Source organism: Camelus ferus, chromosome 5, assembly GCF_009834535.1.
Source record: "Camelus ferus isolate YT-003-E chromosome 5, BCGSAC_Cfer_1.0, whole genome shotgun sequence".
NCBI lineage: Eukaryota > Metazoa > Chordata > Mammalia > Artiodactyla > Camelidae > Camelus > Camelus ferus.
In genome coordinates this window covers 10,668,873-10,686,182 of record NC_045700.1, presented here as the reverse complement: position 1 = coordinate 10,686,182, position 17,310 = coordinate 10,668,873, and the positions used below count along the sequence as shown (strand labels likewise).

At 50.2% G+C, this 17,310-nt stretch overlaps 1 protein-coding gene and 1 non-coding gene across 5 annotated transcripts in view; both read left to right on the top strand.

Annotated features, from left to right (window-relative positions):
• Positions 1-17,310, top strand: part of STEAP3 (STEAP3 metalloreductase) — a 54,090-nt gene that overhangs the window by 27,038 nt on the left and 9,742 nt on the right. For all 4 annotated transcript variants that reach the window (XM_032479308.1, XM_032479309.1, XM_032479310.1 and 1 more), the window contains exons 2-4: positions 2,832-3,331; positions 5,194-5,721; positions 11,880-12,044. In XM_032479308.1, the coding sequence (XP_032335199.1) occupies positions 2,832-3,331; positions 5,194-5,721; positions 11,880-12,044 (1,193 nt within the window). The remainder of the gene's footprint in view (positions 1-2,831; positions 3,332-5,193; positions 5,722-11,879; positions 12,045-17,310) is intronic.
• Positions 14,328-14,400, top strand: TRNAT-CGU. Its single transcript has one exon. It is a non-coding gene; the product is annotated as a tRNA-Thr (tRNA).

Genomic DNA, 17,310 nt, shown 5'->3' with positions numbered 1-17,310 from the left:
AGTTCATTGTTGGTATATAAAAACAACTAACTTTTGTCTGTTGATTTTCTATCCTGTAGCTTTCTTTACTGGATTAATTGCTTAATTTTAACAGTTTTTGGTGGAGTCTTTAGAGTTTTCTATATTTAAGATCATGTCACCTGCAAACAAAGACAGTTTTACTTCTTCCTTTCCAGTTTGGATGCCTTTTGTTCTTTTTCTTGCCTTATTGCACAGGCTAGGACTTCCAGTTCTATGTTGAATAGAAGTGGCCACAGTGGGCCTGCTTGTCTTGTTCCTGACAAGCAGCCTTTCAGCTTCTCACCACTGAGTGCGATGTTAGGTGTGGACTTGTCATATATGTCCTTTATTATACTGAAGTACATTCCTAGTTCTATACCTAATGTATTGAGAGTTTTTATCATGAAAGGATGTTTAACTTTGTTAAATGTTTTTTCTACATCTGTTGAGATGATCATATTCTTTTCATCCCTCACTCTGCTAAGTGTGGTGTATCACATTTATTGGTTTGTGTATATTGAATCATCCTTGTATCCTAAGGATAAATTTCACTTGATCATGGTGTAGGATCCTTTTAATGTACTGTTGAATTCAATTTGCTAGTATTTGTTGAGGATTTTTGCATCCATGTTCATCAAGGATATTGTCCTATAATTTTCTTTTCTTATAGTGCTCTTCTCTGGCTTTGGTATCAGGGATAATGCTGGCCTCATAAAATGAGCTTGGAGATGTTCCTTCCTCTTCAATTTTTTGGAAGAGTGGGACAAGGATTAGCATTAATTCTTCTGGAAATGTTTGATAGAATTCATCAGTGAAGTCATCCAGTCCTAGGTTTTTTGTTGGGAGATTTTGTTATTACTGACTCAGTCTCCTTACTCATTACTGGCATGTTCAGATTTTTTATTTCTTCATGAGTCAGTCTTGGTAGATTGCTTTTAGGAATGCATCCATTTCTTCTGGGTTGTGCAATTTGTTGTCATATAATTGTTCATAATAGTCTCTTATGATCTTTTGTGTTTTTGTGGTAGCAGTTGTAATGTCTCTTTCATTTTTTATTGTATTTGAGGCTTTTCTGGTTTTTTTCCTAGTGAATCTAGCTAAAAATTTGTCAATTTTGTTTATCTTTTCAAAAAACCAGGTCTTAGGATTAGTTGAGTTTTTTTTGGTTTTTTTTTTCCTGTTGTTTCTCTAGCCTCTATGTCACTTATTTCCACTCTGGTCTTTGTTATATCCTTCCTTCTGTTAACGTTGGACTAAGTTTGTTGTTCTTTTTCTAGTTCCTTTGAGGTGTAAAGTTAAGTTGTTTGAGATCATTCTTATTTCTTCATTTTAGTGTTAAGCTATAAACTTCCCTCTTAGAGCTGCTTTTGCTGCATCCCATACATTTTGGTAGGTTGTACTTCAGTTTTTGTTTGTTTCAGGTAGTTGTTTTATTTCCATTTTGATTTCTCGTTGGTTGTTCAGGAGTGTGTTAATTTGCACGTATTTATGAATTTTCTAGTTTTCCTCCTGTTGTTGATTTCTAGTTTCATACCACTGTGGTCATTAAAAAAAAACACACACACTTGATATGATTTCAATGTTTTAAAATTTGTTACGATATGTTTTATGACCTAATCTATGATCTGTCCTAGAGAATATTCTGTGTGACCAGGAGGAGAATGTGTATTCTACTGCTGTTGGATGGAATGTTCTCTGTATGTCCCATGTTTCCATACTGATTTTCTGTCTGTCATATCCATTGTTGAAAGTGGGGTAGTGATATAGCCCACTGTTACTATGTTGCTGCCTGTTTTTCCCTTCAGCTCTGTTAACATTCATTTTATGTATTTATGTATCCTATCTACCATAATTTTAAATTAGTGATGAGTTTAAATAGTATTTGGAGAGCTCTTTCACAATTAAATCTGTGATATGACATTGGCCATTACTGGTGACAAACTCACAGGTAAACTAATACTACTGTTTTGTGGCTTACATTCATACTTGAAGGAAATAACAAATTCTAGTCAGACATTGGTGACAATTAAAACATAATTTTAAACTTTTGGCCCAAGTCCAAGGTTTTCTCCATGTCCACTCATATTTCAGGCTCAGTAAAGGAGATCGCAGGGTACCTCCCCCATCTCAGGGTCCCTCCCCCATCTCAGGGTCCCATTCACTGTCATGTCTCTCTCCAGCCCTACACCCAGAGAGCAGGACTTACAGTGTTCATTCATTCATTCATTCAGCAAACATTGAACTCTAGCTCTGTGCGAAGCCTCAGGATAAATGGTGAGATTCAAAGTCAAATGAGATGAGGTTCCTGCCTTTAAGCTGCTCATTATCTGCTTAAGGAAGAGCATCAGAGGTACTGTTCCGACATGCAAAATGTAAACAAGTGCGGCAACATGTCTGCCCTTCCTGGTAATCCGATAAGCCTAGTGATGCTAAGGTTGGAGTCACTCCTGGATGGTAGCACCAGCCATCATGTAATCCTTCTGAAGAGAAATATGAAACTGCATAGATCGTGGGAAGTCCATATCTTTCTTTCTCAGCCCTCTCATGAATTTATCCCAAGGTAACAATTGAGGACAAAGGATAAATGGTGGAGGGCAGAGGTCCTTTCCTGTCCTCTTCCGGAGTCTGTGCCCTCCTTAGGAAGGGGTGGGTCTTGCTCAGATTGTTTCATCCCTACCCCCACCCCCCAGTGCTGGCACATGTTAACACTCTTGAAGTGCTGTTGGATGAATGTTGGACCAAGACGCAGCTCTAATGGACAAGAAAGTGAGCAGGTAGGAGGGGCAGTTCAGAAAGCCCTCCGCTGATCAAGTTCCTGTTTTCTCTTCTAGCTACCAAAGCATCAGGCAAGATGGACAAGCCACTGATCAGCCGCCACCTGATGGACAGTGATGGCAGCCTTGCTGAGGCCCCCATTGAGGTTCCCAAAGTGGGAATCCTGGGCAGTGGGGATTTTGCCCGCTCCCTGGCCACACGCCTGGTGGACTCCGGCTTCAGCGTGGTAGTAGGGAGCCGCAACCCCAAACGTACGGCCGGGCTCTTCCCCCCAGCAGCACGAGTGACTTTCCAGAAGGAGGCAGTAGGCTCCCCAGAGGTCATCTTTGTGGCTATGTTCCGGGAACACTACTCCACACTGTGTGGTCTCAGTGACCAGCTGGCTGGCAAGATCCTGGTGGACGTGAGCAACCCCACAGAGCAGGAGCACCTGCGAAACCGCGAGTCCAATGCTGAGTACCTGGCCTCCCTCTTCCCCACCTGCGCGGTGGTCAAAGCCTTCAATGTCATCTCTGCCTGGACCCTGCAGGCTGGCCCAAGGGATGGGAATAGGCAGGTAGGTGCTAGAAGAATGCCAACCATCGTAACAGTAAATGTAAATGGCTCATTTTCATTGAGGGCTCTTGCTGTTCCAAACTCTTTATGTACATATCTCAGCTCATCTCACATCAGCACAAAGTCCCATTTTACAGAGCAGGAAACTGAGGCTCAGAGATATTCATGGACTGACTTACACCAAGAACCACAGCTGGATTCACATGAATCTGAAATCCATGTTCTGTTTTCTGTGGTAACTTGATTTCTTAGGGGGCAAGAAGGAAAAGGTTAATGGCTTTCTTTTTACTATCTGGAGTCAAAAAAAGGAGAGATTTTGCTTCTAGAATTGGACTTAGAAAGAGGAAAGTAACACACTCATGTGCCAAGCCCGAAGGAAGCAGGCATATCCCAAACTTTATTTCATTTTTTTTTTAATGTTTGCTATTGTTTAATATTACAATTATTTTTTTTTAATTGCAGTATTGCCAGTTCACAATGTCACATCAATTTCTGGTGTACAGCATAATGTTTCAGTCATACATATACATGCATATATTCCTTTTCATATTCTTTTTCATTCCAAACTTTATCTCATTTATTCCGTGGGCTTCTAAGGACTGAAGAACAGTCAAGAGCAGGTTATTCTGAGGGTGGAAAATAGCTCCAGAAAACAACTAGAGCTGCACACAGTTGTTGGCAAGAGGAAATCCTACCAAGACGAGGTGGTTTTTAATGCCAAGAGGCCACCTGCATTTTCCTGGAGGAAGGATGCCAGGCTCCACATGTATATGAGAACTTCCACCAGTGAGTCCGGCCCAGGTGCCTCCTCTGCCCAGCTCCACGGCAGGCTGTGGGAGAGCCCCCAGGTGCCCAGCCACCCCACTGGAGGGCCCTCTGTGCTGCCTGCATCTTGGGACTCCCGTATGTGGACAGGCAAGGGACAGCAGGTGAGTGTAGGGTGGCAGGGCCTGGAAAGAACAGAGCTAGTTGTTGGCTGGGGAAGACTTAGAACCTTGGACCTGGTCCCACCTCATGTTATCAGGCACAGGGAGCAGGACGGTCATTCCAAAATGAAGGGACAACCTGCAGAGGCACAGAGGTGAGGAATGCTGCTCCCAAACTTTATTTTCTTCACCTGAAAAATGGGGCAATAGTACTTACTTGCAGACTTGTGGCGTGGCTGAAGGAACATGTTTGTAAAGCTTGGTGCTTAGCGGGCGCAAGTCAGAGTCAGTGGAGCAGCTGATCATAGCCATGTCGGCAAGGCCCATGAGTGTTTGGAGCCCAGAGGACACCAGTCGCCCGGCATGGGTGCTCATGATGAGTGGGGAGCCATGGGATATGAGGGTGGGGCTGGCTTGTGGAAGGCCTGTATGTTGGCTGAGGGATGTGGGGAGCCAAGGGACATCATTCAAAGGGACACTTCTGGACTGAGGGATGGAGCTGCAGCCATGGCTGCACATTATGGGCCATATACAAAGCCCAGAGGCCGGGCAGCCCCCAGGGTAGGCTATAGTCCTTGAGACCCTATTCCACGGGCCCCTGAGGGCTGCTGAGATGGGCGGTTCACTTGTGGATGCTGGTGGCCATGCACTGGGCAAGATGCCCACTGTTGGATGAGCCTTAGCCGTTCTCCTCGAGTAGCAGGCATTGCTGGGCCAGAGGCTAGGAGACCACAGGAGAGGGGAGAGGGGCCAGGAAAGGACCCTGGAGGGGGAGTCAGAGCCGCTTTCTGCTCTAGCTCTACCCTTACCTGGCAGATCACTGGACTTCAGTTTCCGCGGCTGCTCAGTGAGGAGTTTGGCCCAGATGCTCTGAGGCCCCGCCCACCCCTGCGGCCTGGAACCCCATCTGATCTGCTCCCCTCCTTCCTCCCCACAGGTGCCCATCTGCAGCGACCAGCCGGAGGCCAAGCGCGCTGTCTTGGAGATGGTGCGCGCCATGGGCTTCGCCCCCGTGGACATGGGGTCCCTGGCCTCGGCCCGGGAGCTGGAGGCCATGCCCCTGCGCCTCCTCCCTGGCTGGAAGGTGCCCGCCTTCCTGGCCCTGGGGCTCTTCGTCTTCTTCTACATCTACAACTTCGTCCGGGATGTTCTGCAGCCCTACGTGCAGCAGGGCAAGAACAGATTCTACAAGCTCCCCGTGTCCGTGGTCAACATGACGCTGCCGTGCGTGGCCTACGTGCTGCTGTCGCTGGTGTACCTGCCCGGCGTGCTGGCGGCCGCCCTGCAGCTGCACCGCGGCACCAAGTACCGCCGCTTCCCCGACTGGCTGGACCACTGGCTGCAGCACCGCAAGCAGATCGGCCTGCTCAGCTTCTTCTGTGCCGCCCTGCATGCGCTCTACAGCTTCTGCCTCCCGCTGCGCCGCTCCCACCGCTACGACCTGGTCAACCTCGCCGTCGAGCAGGTAGGTCCCCTGCTGGTCTCCTGCTGATCCGGGTACCTGGGTGCCCGGGAGGACTCCCTGCCGGTTGTCATCAGAGGATCCTGCCCCAACTGGGCTGTGCTCACATCCTGCGTCCAAAACTGGGGGTATCCGTGAACAAAACAGGAAAATCCCTGGCCTTCCAAGCTGGGGAGACTTAAAATGCAGGTGTTAATTTGTAGAGGGTGCTCAGAAGGCAGCGAATGCTAAAGAGGAAAGTCAAGTAGGGGAGAGGGATGGGGTGCGGTTTTAAAGGGTGGTGTGGGAGGCCTTGCTGAGTGATGGGAGCTAAGGCGGGAAGGAGGGGAGCTGCCTGGCACACTTGAGCATCAGCAAGGTGGCCCTCTTGGTGGTACCCAGGGAGGGGATGGTAGGTGAGGCCCTGGCGGCTGAAGCCACACCCAGGAGGCCTGGAAGGCTGAGAAAGGGCTTTGGCCTTAGACTCTTAGCCAGTGAAAGGTTTTAAATAGAGGCGTGATGATTCGCCTAGGTTTTAAACTGGCTCCCTTTGGCTGCCAGGTGGAGAACAGGTAGAGGCAGGTGCTGGGAGGCCAGTTAGGAGGCTGTGCAGGAACCCACATGAGAGGCAGTGGAGGCTTGGAGTTGGGTGGGAGCAGCAGAGAGTAAGAAGGTATTGCAGGCATCCTCTGAAGCCGGGAAGCTGCTATAATAGACGTGGATACATGAGGAGTTGGAGGATGACTCTGGGTTTTCAGTCTGAGCACCTGGAGGGATGGAGCTGCCATCGGCTGAGATGGGAAAGGCTGTAGAAGCGGGTTTTGTTTGTCTGGGGAGGTGCCCAGTAATTACGCAGTGATTTAGGAAACCCATGCCGTGCTCTTTTGCCAGCAGGGCCCCTGGGAAATGGAGGGCCTTCAGGCCAAGCCAGGTAGCACCGCAGGCAGCATCACTTGGCACCCAAAGAAACAGGCCCCCGGATGCTCCCTCCTGGTTTGCATGCTCACAGGGTCTGAGTCTGAGTCCCAAGTTTAGGTCTACAAAAAACACTGCCTTTCTTTATTTTCCCCAGCCTGCTTAATTCCACCTCGAGTCCCCAGCCCCTGGCCTGGCACATACATCTTACCCGGGATACACTCCAGTACAGTTTGGCCCAGGTGCCAGTGAGAGCCTTCTCATCTACCCCTGGGTCCAGCCCAGGTGGCCCCTGCAATTTCTGTTCTTGCTTGGGAAGCAGGGATCTTACTGAGGCTGGGCCTTCCCCCGGTACACCCACTATGCAGCCATCTCCTCGGAGGCCTGGCCACCTCACAGAGCAAGACCAGGAGGCAAGGCTGTGTGGCTTCCTAGGAACCACAAGCCTTAGCCGCTACTCACTGTAGGTTCCTGCTTCCCTTCTGCCAGCTTCTCAGATGCCCTCATCCCTCCCCACCCACGGACACCTGGCATGATTGCATCTGTGAGCTTTCATAAGAGAAAGGAGGAACCCCAGACTTCAGGCAAAGAAGCAAGACACCTGATGAAAATGAGAGGAAGGGAAAAAATAATAGTCACAAACTCTTAAATAGAGCATGCTGTGTTCCAGGCCCCATTCTAAGAGCTTTACATACCCAGTGTGAATTCATTTAACCCTTATCTGTATAAGGCAGGTGCTGCACTGCCCTTATTTTATGAATGATAAAACTGAGGCACAGAGAGGTTAAGTAACTTGGCCAAAGTCACACAGCCAGTCAGTGGCTGAGCTGGGATTCAGATCCAGCCATTCTCCTCCAGGTCCATGCTAATATCCAGATTACTTTCTCCAGGGAAAAGAAGTCCAAATTAACAGCTACATAAATGATCCCAGAACTCATTCATTCACTGAGCACCTAATCTACCAGGCTCTGAGGCCACAGGATGAAATAAGACAGTCTTGTCCTTAGCTGGCGTGGGGTGGCGTGGGGTGGCGTGGAGGCCTAGAAGCTAGGGCCCTGGACTCCTGTCCTCCAGCATCACTGATTGGAACGAAGACCTTGACCTTGAGCATGTCACAGCCCCTCTTTAATCCTCAGGGCCCTGATGTAGATGCAGGTCTCTCCCACTGCTGAGGTTTTTGATGCTCTTGAGTGATATTTTCTTACTTCTAAAAGGAGCCAGCCTGCTCAGCAGGAGGCTCTGCATGACTCCTGGGGGGCTGGCACAGGGTTTGCTGCCAGGGGGGTGGCAGATCTGGGTGGCAGGTGTTTCAGGCAGTGGGTGGGAGAGAAGGTAATGCCCCCTGCCCACTAGGAAACAAGGCAAACCCCTGTCCCTGCCTTCCCCACCCACTCTCTGACTGCCATTTTCCAAATTCTCCGAGCCCCTTAGTGCTATGTTAACCCAGATTTTGCCTTGATGCAAATACCAGGGCACAGAGGAGCACATGCAAGGTAAATTTCCCCGAGTTCCAAAGCCCTTTGGGCTGCTGGCAACTGTCACTCCCATGGGTCGGGATCACTCTCAGAGACAGTGAAGGCCTCTCAGGCAAAGGGGCTGAAACTTGTTCTGCAGAGTTCTGGAGGGCAGAGCCGGGGCTGCTGTGGGTGTGTCAGGGCAGGGGATGGTTAGGGAGGGAGGGGTGAATGCAGAGCAGAGCAGCCCAGAAGTGGTGAGTTGCCTGATGGTCCACAGGTCAGCCACGCCATCGAGCTCAGAGACTGGGTATCTGAGACTGTTCTGTATTCGGCCCCTAACAGCGGGGCCTGACCTGTGACCTTCCCAGCCTGCCCTCAGGCTGCTCTTCCAGAGCCTCCAGGCAGGCGAGCACTCCCCACCCACTGGGGGATAGGGCCCCGTTAGCCTGGGCACAGAATACTCTCCAAGGTTTCCTTCCACCCCCTAAGTCCGCAGACTTGGAGGCACAGCTGTATCCCTGCTGGAGAAGACCTCTGAGACCATGTTTACTGACAGGATTATTACCGACAGTAACTAATATTTGTAGAGCGCTTTCCGGTTGACTTGCGTGGTGCCTTAGAAATGCATCTCAAGATCAAAATCAAAGATCAAGATCAAAGAAAACATTTAAGCTCCACACTGTTTTCTCCTCCCTCTCACCACAAATTGAGTCTCGGCTGTCTGCGAGAACCATCTAAATCTCACATACAACTGTGTCACTGGGGAAAAGCATTCAGAGACTTCCCACTGTCCTCGGGGTAACGACAGACCCTTCACGACGTGGCTGCACTCTGCCTCCAGCCTCATCTCCCCACCGCTCCCGTGACATGTGACACTCAATTCCCAGATTGTCCTCTGAACGGGTAGAGCTCGTTCCTCTCATCTTAGACACCCCACCCTGGGACACCTTGGCTTTCTGACAAACTCCTATTCCTCCTTCAAAACCCTACCTCTGGTAAGCCTCTCCAGCCTATCTCCCCCGTTCCCCATCCCTACCTCTGTAAGCTGGTGCACTTTGTCTACACTTCTATTATCTTTCTTATGCATCACTTTGTAATCACTCGTTTACATGTCTGTTACACGTCTGTCCTCTGCCCAGCCCAGGGTTCCATGCCTGGGTCTTGCACCCCTCAAAGTCCACGGTTCCTCACACAGATTCCCAGCACATGTTCATTGAGTGACTGACTGTGAAGCCAATACTAGGCATCTCTTCCAGGGAATACAGGGAGAGCTTGGGGCAAGAACTGGTCTAACCTCCCAGCTGCCGTTAAGAACAACAGCACGGGGCGGGGGTGTATAGGTCAGTGGTAGAGCGCATGCTTAGCGTGCACAAGGTCCTGGGTTCAATTCCCAGTACCTCCATTTAAAAAAGAAAGAAAGAAAATAACAATAGCACCAGCCATTTATTATACTGATCACCTGCTGTGTGTCAGTCACATACTTAACGCATTTCACACACATCATCCTTCTGGTCTCTGCCATAACACAGTGTGTGAGAATGCGGTGCTATTAGCCAAGGAAGGGACTGCTCAGAGTCTCATGACCGCCCCCCAGCGGCAGTGCCAGCACTGGAATCCAGGCTTTGGGACCCTGAAGCCATCCTCCCCACCCACCTAGGCTGCCCCTTCCACATCCTGCCTCCCCCTTCTCTGGGTTTGGCTAGTGGTCCTCACCCTCTTCCCACCCACCACCTGCCCTTGAGGCATGGAGAGGGGCTAGTGTGGCAGCTTCTGGGCCTCCTGCCCCTGGGCCCTTTCGGCCTCTAACCTGCGGGGAGAGGACACCCTACACGTGGATGCCAGCGGTCCCTCTCTTGTTGACAAACACTATCCTTGTTGTGCTCAAGGAGGCCAGCTTGATTAGCTCTGAACACGGGAGGATCACAAGGAGGGTAGAGAGCTGTTAAATCAACACCCGTTCACTGGTCATGGGGGAGCCCTGAGTACAGCCCTAAAGTTCAATCAGTTGGGTGAGACTCCCCCAGGCTGCCCCAGGATTCCAGATGCTCATGCAGGTTCTTCACCACCCACTGCTCCCTTGCCCACCTCACCCCACCCCTTCCCTTCCCACCATTGCTGCAGAGTGGAAACAACAGCGGAAAAAAACAGGACATTTTGCAAGCGAGTGTGGTACGTGTGTGTAATCATCTCAACCCTGACTTGTGACATTAAAATGCCTTGTCTTACCAAAATGCAGAAAGGAGTGACTAATGAAGTATATTGGAAGAACAAACAACTTGCAAGGAGGAGATGACTTACTGAGCAGCAGCTGTGAATGCTCGGAAGGTGTGAGCCTCTTCTGGGCTCAGCCACGCTCAGACCTCCCTGCCCTCCGCGGAGTAATCCCCGCCCCGCCCAACTGATGCTGACGGTCGCTTCGTCCGCAAGCAAAATCCTAGGATTTCAGACATGACCTCTTCCAGCTCTGTCGGTGGAGAAGGGGAGACCCAGAGTCTCACACAACTCGTGGTCAGGGTGAGAACCTGGGTCCCTGGACTCAAGGTCTTTCTGTGGCTGAAAGATACCAGCATGAGCCAGCCTGCCCTGAAATAGAACAGAGGCCATTGTTTTCCTCAAATTGCAGGAGAGTGCCCAAGGATGGCATCTTCTCGGTTTCTTTCAGCTTTCTCTCAGAAGCTTGCAAACCAGTTTTGCTCAGCTCACTAGGTTCATTTTGAATCTGCTATCTGGTAATGGCACTTGGGTGATTTTTTTTTTTTTCCTGCTGAAATAGTGTCTCAAAAAACCTGTATGAGTCATTCTGTTTGGCAAAGCAGAGTGGTCACATTTCCTAATGGAAATGCCGTGCCTTGTTCTGCTGGTAGAATTGAAGTGCCAGTGTTTCCTGGTGTTTCTCAGAGAACACCTTGACTTCTAGGAACCCTGTTACCTGGTCTAGCTGGGCAATGATGGTTCCAGTAGAAGGACCTCGATAAAAGCTCTTCCTCGTGCGTGCACTATACGAGCAAGTGTCGGCCAGGCTGGGAGGGGGCTCAGATCAAGGGCAATCGGAGTGGGGAGGGAGGGAGTGGAAGTCTCTGGGTTCACAGGGGCTCCCCGATGGGTGTGTCCCTGGAGCTTCGTGGGAAATCCCAGAGCTCTGTTAAGAGCAGGTATCCTTGCTCTCTGCAGCACGGCACACAGTAGGTGCTTCATAAGAGCTCACAGGTCTGCTCGGTAGACGGATGTCAGCCTCTGTTGCCTGGCAGTGGTTGAGCTGAAGCTCTATTCCTCAGACAGAAATGGCGAACTGGGTGGAATGATGGGTGCTGGGGCCTTTGAATTAGGAGATGTTGAAGGGTTTGGTGTCTGTGTATGTCTGGAAGAGGAGCCAGGGACAAGGGCAGCTTGGGGGACCAAGGGTCCAGGATGAGACCAGCTGGGAGGGGAGGTCGGCAGCGGAGGCAGGAACCAGTCTGGCTGGAGGGATTCTGAGCTAGAAGACTCTTCCTTCCTCCTGGGGATTTTGGGACCAGAAAACCATGTGAGATGGTCATGTCTGGAGGTTCTTTATGTCTCATTGAATTCTCTGGCTCCTTACTCTTGGCTTCGGTGACCCTTCTGGTTGGCTGGCTCTGGGCAGCTTTGTGAAAGGTGTTGGGAGGGAGCCTATATCTTTGAAAAGCACCCAGAACAGAGCCAAGCACACATTACAGGAGGGGAAATGTTGGTTGTGACCGTGTTTCTCCCATCCTCACACCTGCACTCACCCACATCCCAGGGCACCGACTTATGCCATGGCATTCACGGTTCTCCTTCTCTCCACGTCAGGTCTTGGCCAATAAGAGTCACCTCTGGAAAGAGGAGGAAGTCTGGCGGATGGAGATCTACCTGTCCCTGGGAGTGCTGGCCCTCGGCACGCTGTCCCTGCTGGCTGTCACCTCACTACCTTCTATTGCAAACTCACTCAACTGGCGAGAGTTCAGCTTTGTTCAGGTAAAGCCATTCTGCCGCTTCTGGGGAGCCTCGGGGTGTGGTCCTGGCCCCTCGTGTGCAAGCACCTTCCCCTCCGCCCCCTGCATGGGCTTTCATAACCTGTGCGGCGGGACCACTCAGTCAGACGCCTGGACCTCCCCAAGACTTGAGTGCACGGCCGTATCTGCTGGGACAGGCTCGTCCTCATGACATCTGGGGAAGCTGGATCCAGGCATGTGAAAAACATAGACAGCAGAACGCTGAACCCTGGCCTCAACATTCTCAGTGTCTACACTTCTTGGGCCTCCCAAACCAAATCCATGACGTGCACTCCCTGGACACAACACTGGTCTGGCTGGGAGTCGGTGAGCCCGGGAGCGAGCCTAGCCAGCCACCCAGCATCCTCATCTCAACCCTTTTGTTCCCTTTAACCCCTCGATTTATGCAGGACAGACAGGAGGTGAGCGTCAGGAGCTCAGTTTCACAGCATTTCCCAAAGGCCACCATTCCTATGAAAAAGGACATGTGTCATCAAATAAATTTGGAGAAAGATCTGCTTCCCCCTGAGAGAGTCACAATGCACTTTGACACGTCAAATAATGTCTACAACAAGCAAACCTTGTTAAGCAGATTTATTTGTGTGTTAGTGCCCTCCCTCCCTCCCCCCACACCCCCCCAGGTCGTAGCTGTCGACATGCCACGGAACCCACTTGGGGAAACGCTACTCATGGCAAAGCTTTATGCATTTATTCAGTCTGTTTACTGAGCGTGTACTGCACGCCCAGCATTGTGCTAGGACTGAGGTGCAACGGAACAAGACAGGCATAGCCACGTTTTAATTAGAAGGACAACTGGGACAGGGACATTTTTGACATTTCTTTGGCATCTCCTGCTGTTCTCCATACAGAGCATGCGGTCAGCCCCCAAGTGTTGGCAGATTAACGCATCCCCTCCAACGATGGGTGCTGACTAATACTGGATCCTGCCGTCAATACTGTATCAGGGCAGAGAACAGCCATCACATCCACCCCCACTGTCAACAAAATCTGTCATCTACCTTCCCGGTGCAGTGAGCACGCAGGACAGGATTCAAAGGGGGACATCCATGGAGCGATGCTCTTACATAATCCAAATTGGGGCCAAATCCTGATTGGGGCCACGTGCATACCCTGGAACAAAACAGAATTGTGGTGGGTTTTGGTTTGTGGGTTTTTTTTTTTTTTTTTGAAGTCTGTTACTGAATCTTCCTGGCTTGGCTCATCTCGAAAGGTCTCTGGAGGAGTGCTCAGACCTGACACGTGCCAGCAAGAGAGGGGGAAGAAAGAATTTGATGTATCTGCCACTAATCCTCAGGGTCGCACACCCAAATCTGGGATTTTCCTGTTCCTCCTGGAGTATCCTGGGGTGCACGGTTTAGCCACAATTAAAACAGACTGCATGTTTGCTCCCTTCTCCAGAAAGTTGTTCCCTTAAGCAGCCGTAGATTACGAGCCCTGGCTCCAGCTGCCGGAGAAAGCCAGGGGATTTGATTTTGTTAGCAAAAGCTGACTGGGACCTCAGCAGCCTCTCTCTTTTACATACAGAAGAGTTGAAATACAAATAGGAAAGTCCTTCTGCCACTGCGAGAGGAAGGAGGAGGTGGAAGACTGAGAGATAGGGAGAGAGGCAGGGTTTTACTCATGGAAATCAAATACCTGCATTCTGTCCACAAAAACAAATGCTTTCTCTCCCGAGAGTGCTGCTGCTGCAGAGGAGAACTGTCAGAGCCCCGGAGCCCGGTTCCAGCTCTGCCTCCCCACACCCCAGCTCTGCAACCGTGGGCAGAACACGTGTGCCTCCCCGCACGCCCCGAGCCTCCCTTTACACTCCTGTAAAATGGAGCGGATGCCCTATAGAGGTGTGGTGAGCCACTGTACGAGATTACACGTCAAAGAAAAATACAAAGCAATTTGCTGTTGTTCTTAGGGCATGTGGCCACCTTTCCCTGACCCCTGACTAAGCTACCAACCACCCGTCTCTGAGCTGGGTAGGAGGCAGCAAGAGAGAGGCCACAGGCTCTACCCCAGAGCCTCAGAATGATCCTGGGCAGTGTTTGCAAACTGCAATTGGCATTAGTTAGTGGGCCATGAAATCAGTTTCATGGGTCACAGAGAGCTTTTTAAAAATGAAATGGAGTAGAATATCCCCCTGAATGTCAGAGGGCTTTACAGACATTTTTCAGTTGTGTTGACTCAGTGGCCGTCTGTGCATATGTGGGTCTACCTGGCTGGCTACTGGGCAGTCACGAAAACTGTGATTCTTGGGGAGGGTGTAGCTCAGGTGGTAGAGCACATGCTTCGTATGCACGAGGTCCTGGGTTCAATCCCCCGTACCTCCATCAAAATAAATAAACAAACCAACCAACCTAATTACCTCCTCCCTGCAAAACAAAACAAAACAAAACAAAACTGTGATTCTTACCAGGATCCACCATCGGAAAGTCTGCAGCCACAGAGCAATCTTGCAGAAATGCAGATACCCAGGCTCTCCTCTGACTTATGGACTCAGATGCTAGGGGGTAGCCCTGGAGTCTGTTTCTGTAAATAACTTGGGTGACGGGTGCACGTGCTGTGGTGTGTGACAAACTCTGGGGTAGGGGACGCAGGCTGTGGAGCCAGCAGACCTGAGTTTCAGTCCCAAGACCACCACTCACGATAGTCCGTTTGCCACTCAGAGCCTCTGTGCCCTGACTTGTGTCCGTGTCCACCTCCTGTGGTCATCGGGAGGATGTGCATCAAGGACACATCATATAGGACAGGATACACGCACCCAACAGTGACTATACGCTTTTTGAGCTGAGCTGCAACCTTCTCCCGTAAGGTGAGCGCTGCCTTTTGGTGAGAAGCTACCCGGACCCATTTCCCTCCCTTCTAGGGCTTAGAAACTGGCCATGGAGACACCGGGGCTCTCAGTGGGCCTGGCCTGACCTCTGGGTCTCTAATGATTTATTTTTGTTTTTGGTAAGGGGAGGTAATTAGGTTTCTTTATGTATTTTTTAATTAATTTTTTAATTTAATTTTATTTTTTAGTGGAGGTACAGGGGATTGAACCCAGGACCTTGTGCATGCTAAGGACGTGCTCTAGCACTGCGCTGTACCCTTCCTCTGCAATGATTTTATCGAGCTAAAAGCCATCAAAACAGCGTGTTGATTCCGCAGAGGTGACTTGTGCTCATGTTTATCCGTTCGTTCCTGAGGCTGTTTTCCAAGTTGTGAATGTTGGCCTTTGGTTGTCTGGGTGTTTTTGTTACTGTTGTTTTGGTTTGTTCTGGGCTGTGCTAACTGCCCGTAATTCAGCCAATTAAACATTGTTAGACTGCAAAATACCCAGGTCTGTGCAGCTCACCTAGGCAGACAAAGGCGAGTTCGGCTCTGAGCACCTCAGTTCTGCCCCGTAGTTAGAGGCGCTTCCTGTGACCCTGCCGCCTCCAGGCACCTTCTCGAAATAACGACAGGGCCCCGCTCTGACCCCAGCTTTGTGAGCAGTTGTCCCCAGCCCCTTCGCGCCACAGTAATTGAGCACGAGCAGAAGCCACCAGCAACCTGGCTGTTTCTCCTTTGCTAACAAGCTTACATGTAATAAAAATGGCCTTAGTTTGTTGCGGGGGTTATTCATCACCCCGTGACAATGCCTCCCTTTCTTTTGGCTTCCCTTGGCTGTGCTGGGATTTTTAAATTGTTCCCAAGGAGAGAGAGTTTTAGGAAAACAAACTTACTGGAATCATCGAGGCTTCCCATTGGGATTGGAAAGTCAAAAGGCCCTTTGTTACTGGCCGGTCTTTGGCTGTCAGCCCCCTCTGTGAACCATTAGCCTCAGGCTGGAGCTTCCTGCCATCCGTCACCATGGGAGTCTGGATGGCAAAGGGATGAGGATGTATGAACGGGAGCAGCATCTTCATACTCTCCCAGTACCTGTCCCGCATGCCCAGCACAAAACCCATCACTCTCCAAATTAGGGGCTGGGGACAGTGGCCCACATGGGTCAAACCCTAGAGCTCCAGGGCATGTCACTGAGTGGTGTGCTAAGGCCTCACTGGGGCCACCAGACTCGGCTCCGGGGCCTGGTGGGTTCTCACAGCTGCAGCATCTGGAAAAGCTTCACGATGCCCAGTGTGGGCCCCTCCAGGCTGTCCGTGGGTCTTTGTGGAAGAAACAGAAAGGACCAGGTCCACCCCAATCAGATAGGCTGGGCAGGGGGCCCAGGGAGGCTTCTCAACCTGAAGCTGGAAGGGCTTGGGGGATGAGAGTCTCACATTAGTGGTACCTAGTCCTGCCTGCACGACAGCTTCATCACTGAGCTTATAAAACTGCCAATGCCTAAGCCCCACCCCAAGCCAATTTCATTTGCATTTCTGGGACTCAGGCTTGGCCATTAAGATTTTCCCCAAGCTCCCCAGGTGACTTTACCATGTAGTCAGACTTGAAAACCAGTCTCCGACTGCTAGACTCTCAGAGATAAAAGGCACATCCTAGCCGTCTCTGCAAAGCCCAATAAATCCACCCGAGGAAGGGGAGCAACGGTCTGGGGCTTGGTGGGGGACCACCGTCAGGGTGGTTGTCAGACCAGTTCACAATTTAGTCCTAGTAGGCAGGGAATAGCTCAGTGGTAGAGCGCATGCTTAGCATGCACGAGGTCCTGGGTTCAATCCCCAGCACCTCCATTAAAATAAATAAGTAAACATGATTACCTCCCCCCAAAACAAAATAAATAAATGAAATACTTTTTAGAAAAGATTTATTCCTGATGATCAGTGTTGGGGACCTTTCCTCCTCCTTTTTATTTTTTTATTGTGGTAAAATAGCATAACACAAAATGTATCACCTTAACCACTTTTAAGTGTTCAGTTCAGCAGTAGTAAGTACATTCACAGTGCAGTGCAACCATCACCACCATCCATGCACAGAACTTCTATCATCTTGCAAAACTGAAACTCTGTCCCCGTTAAACAGTCACTTCCCACACACCTCTTCCCCACCAGCCTCTGACCATTACCATTCTCCTTTCTGGCTCTGTGATTTTTATTACCCCATACAGGCACCGTAAGTGGAATTATTTGTAACTGGCCTAGTTCACTTAGCATGATGTCCTCAAGGGTCATCCATGGTGTAGCACATGACGGAATTGTCTTGTTCAAAGCTTATGCAGAAATACTGCATTTTGCTCATCCATTCATCTGTCGGTGGACACTTGGGTTGCTCCCACATTTTAGCTTTTGTGAATAATGCTGCTGTGAACATGGGTGTATAAA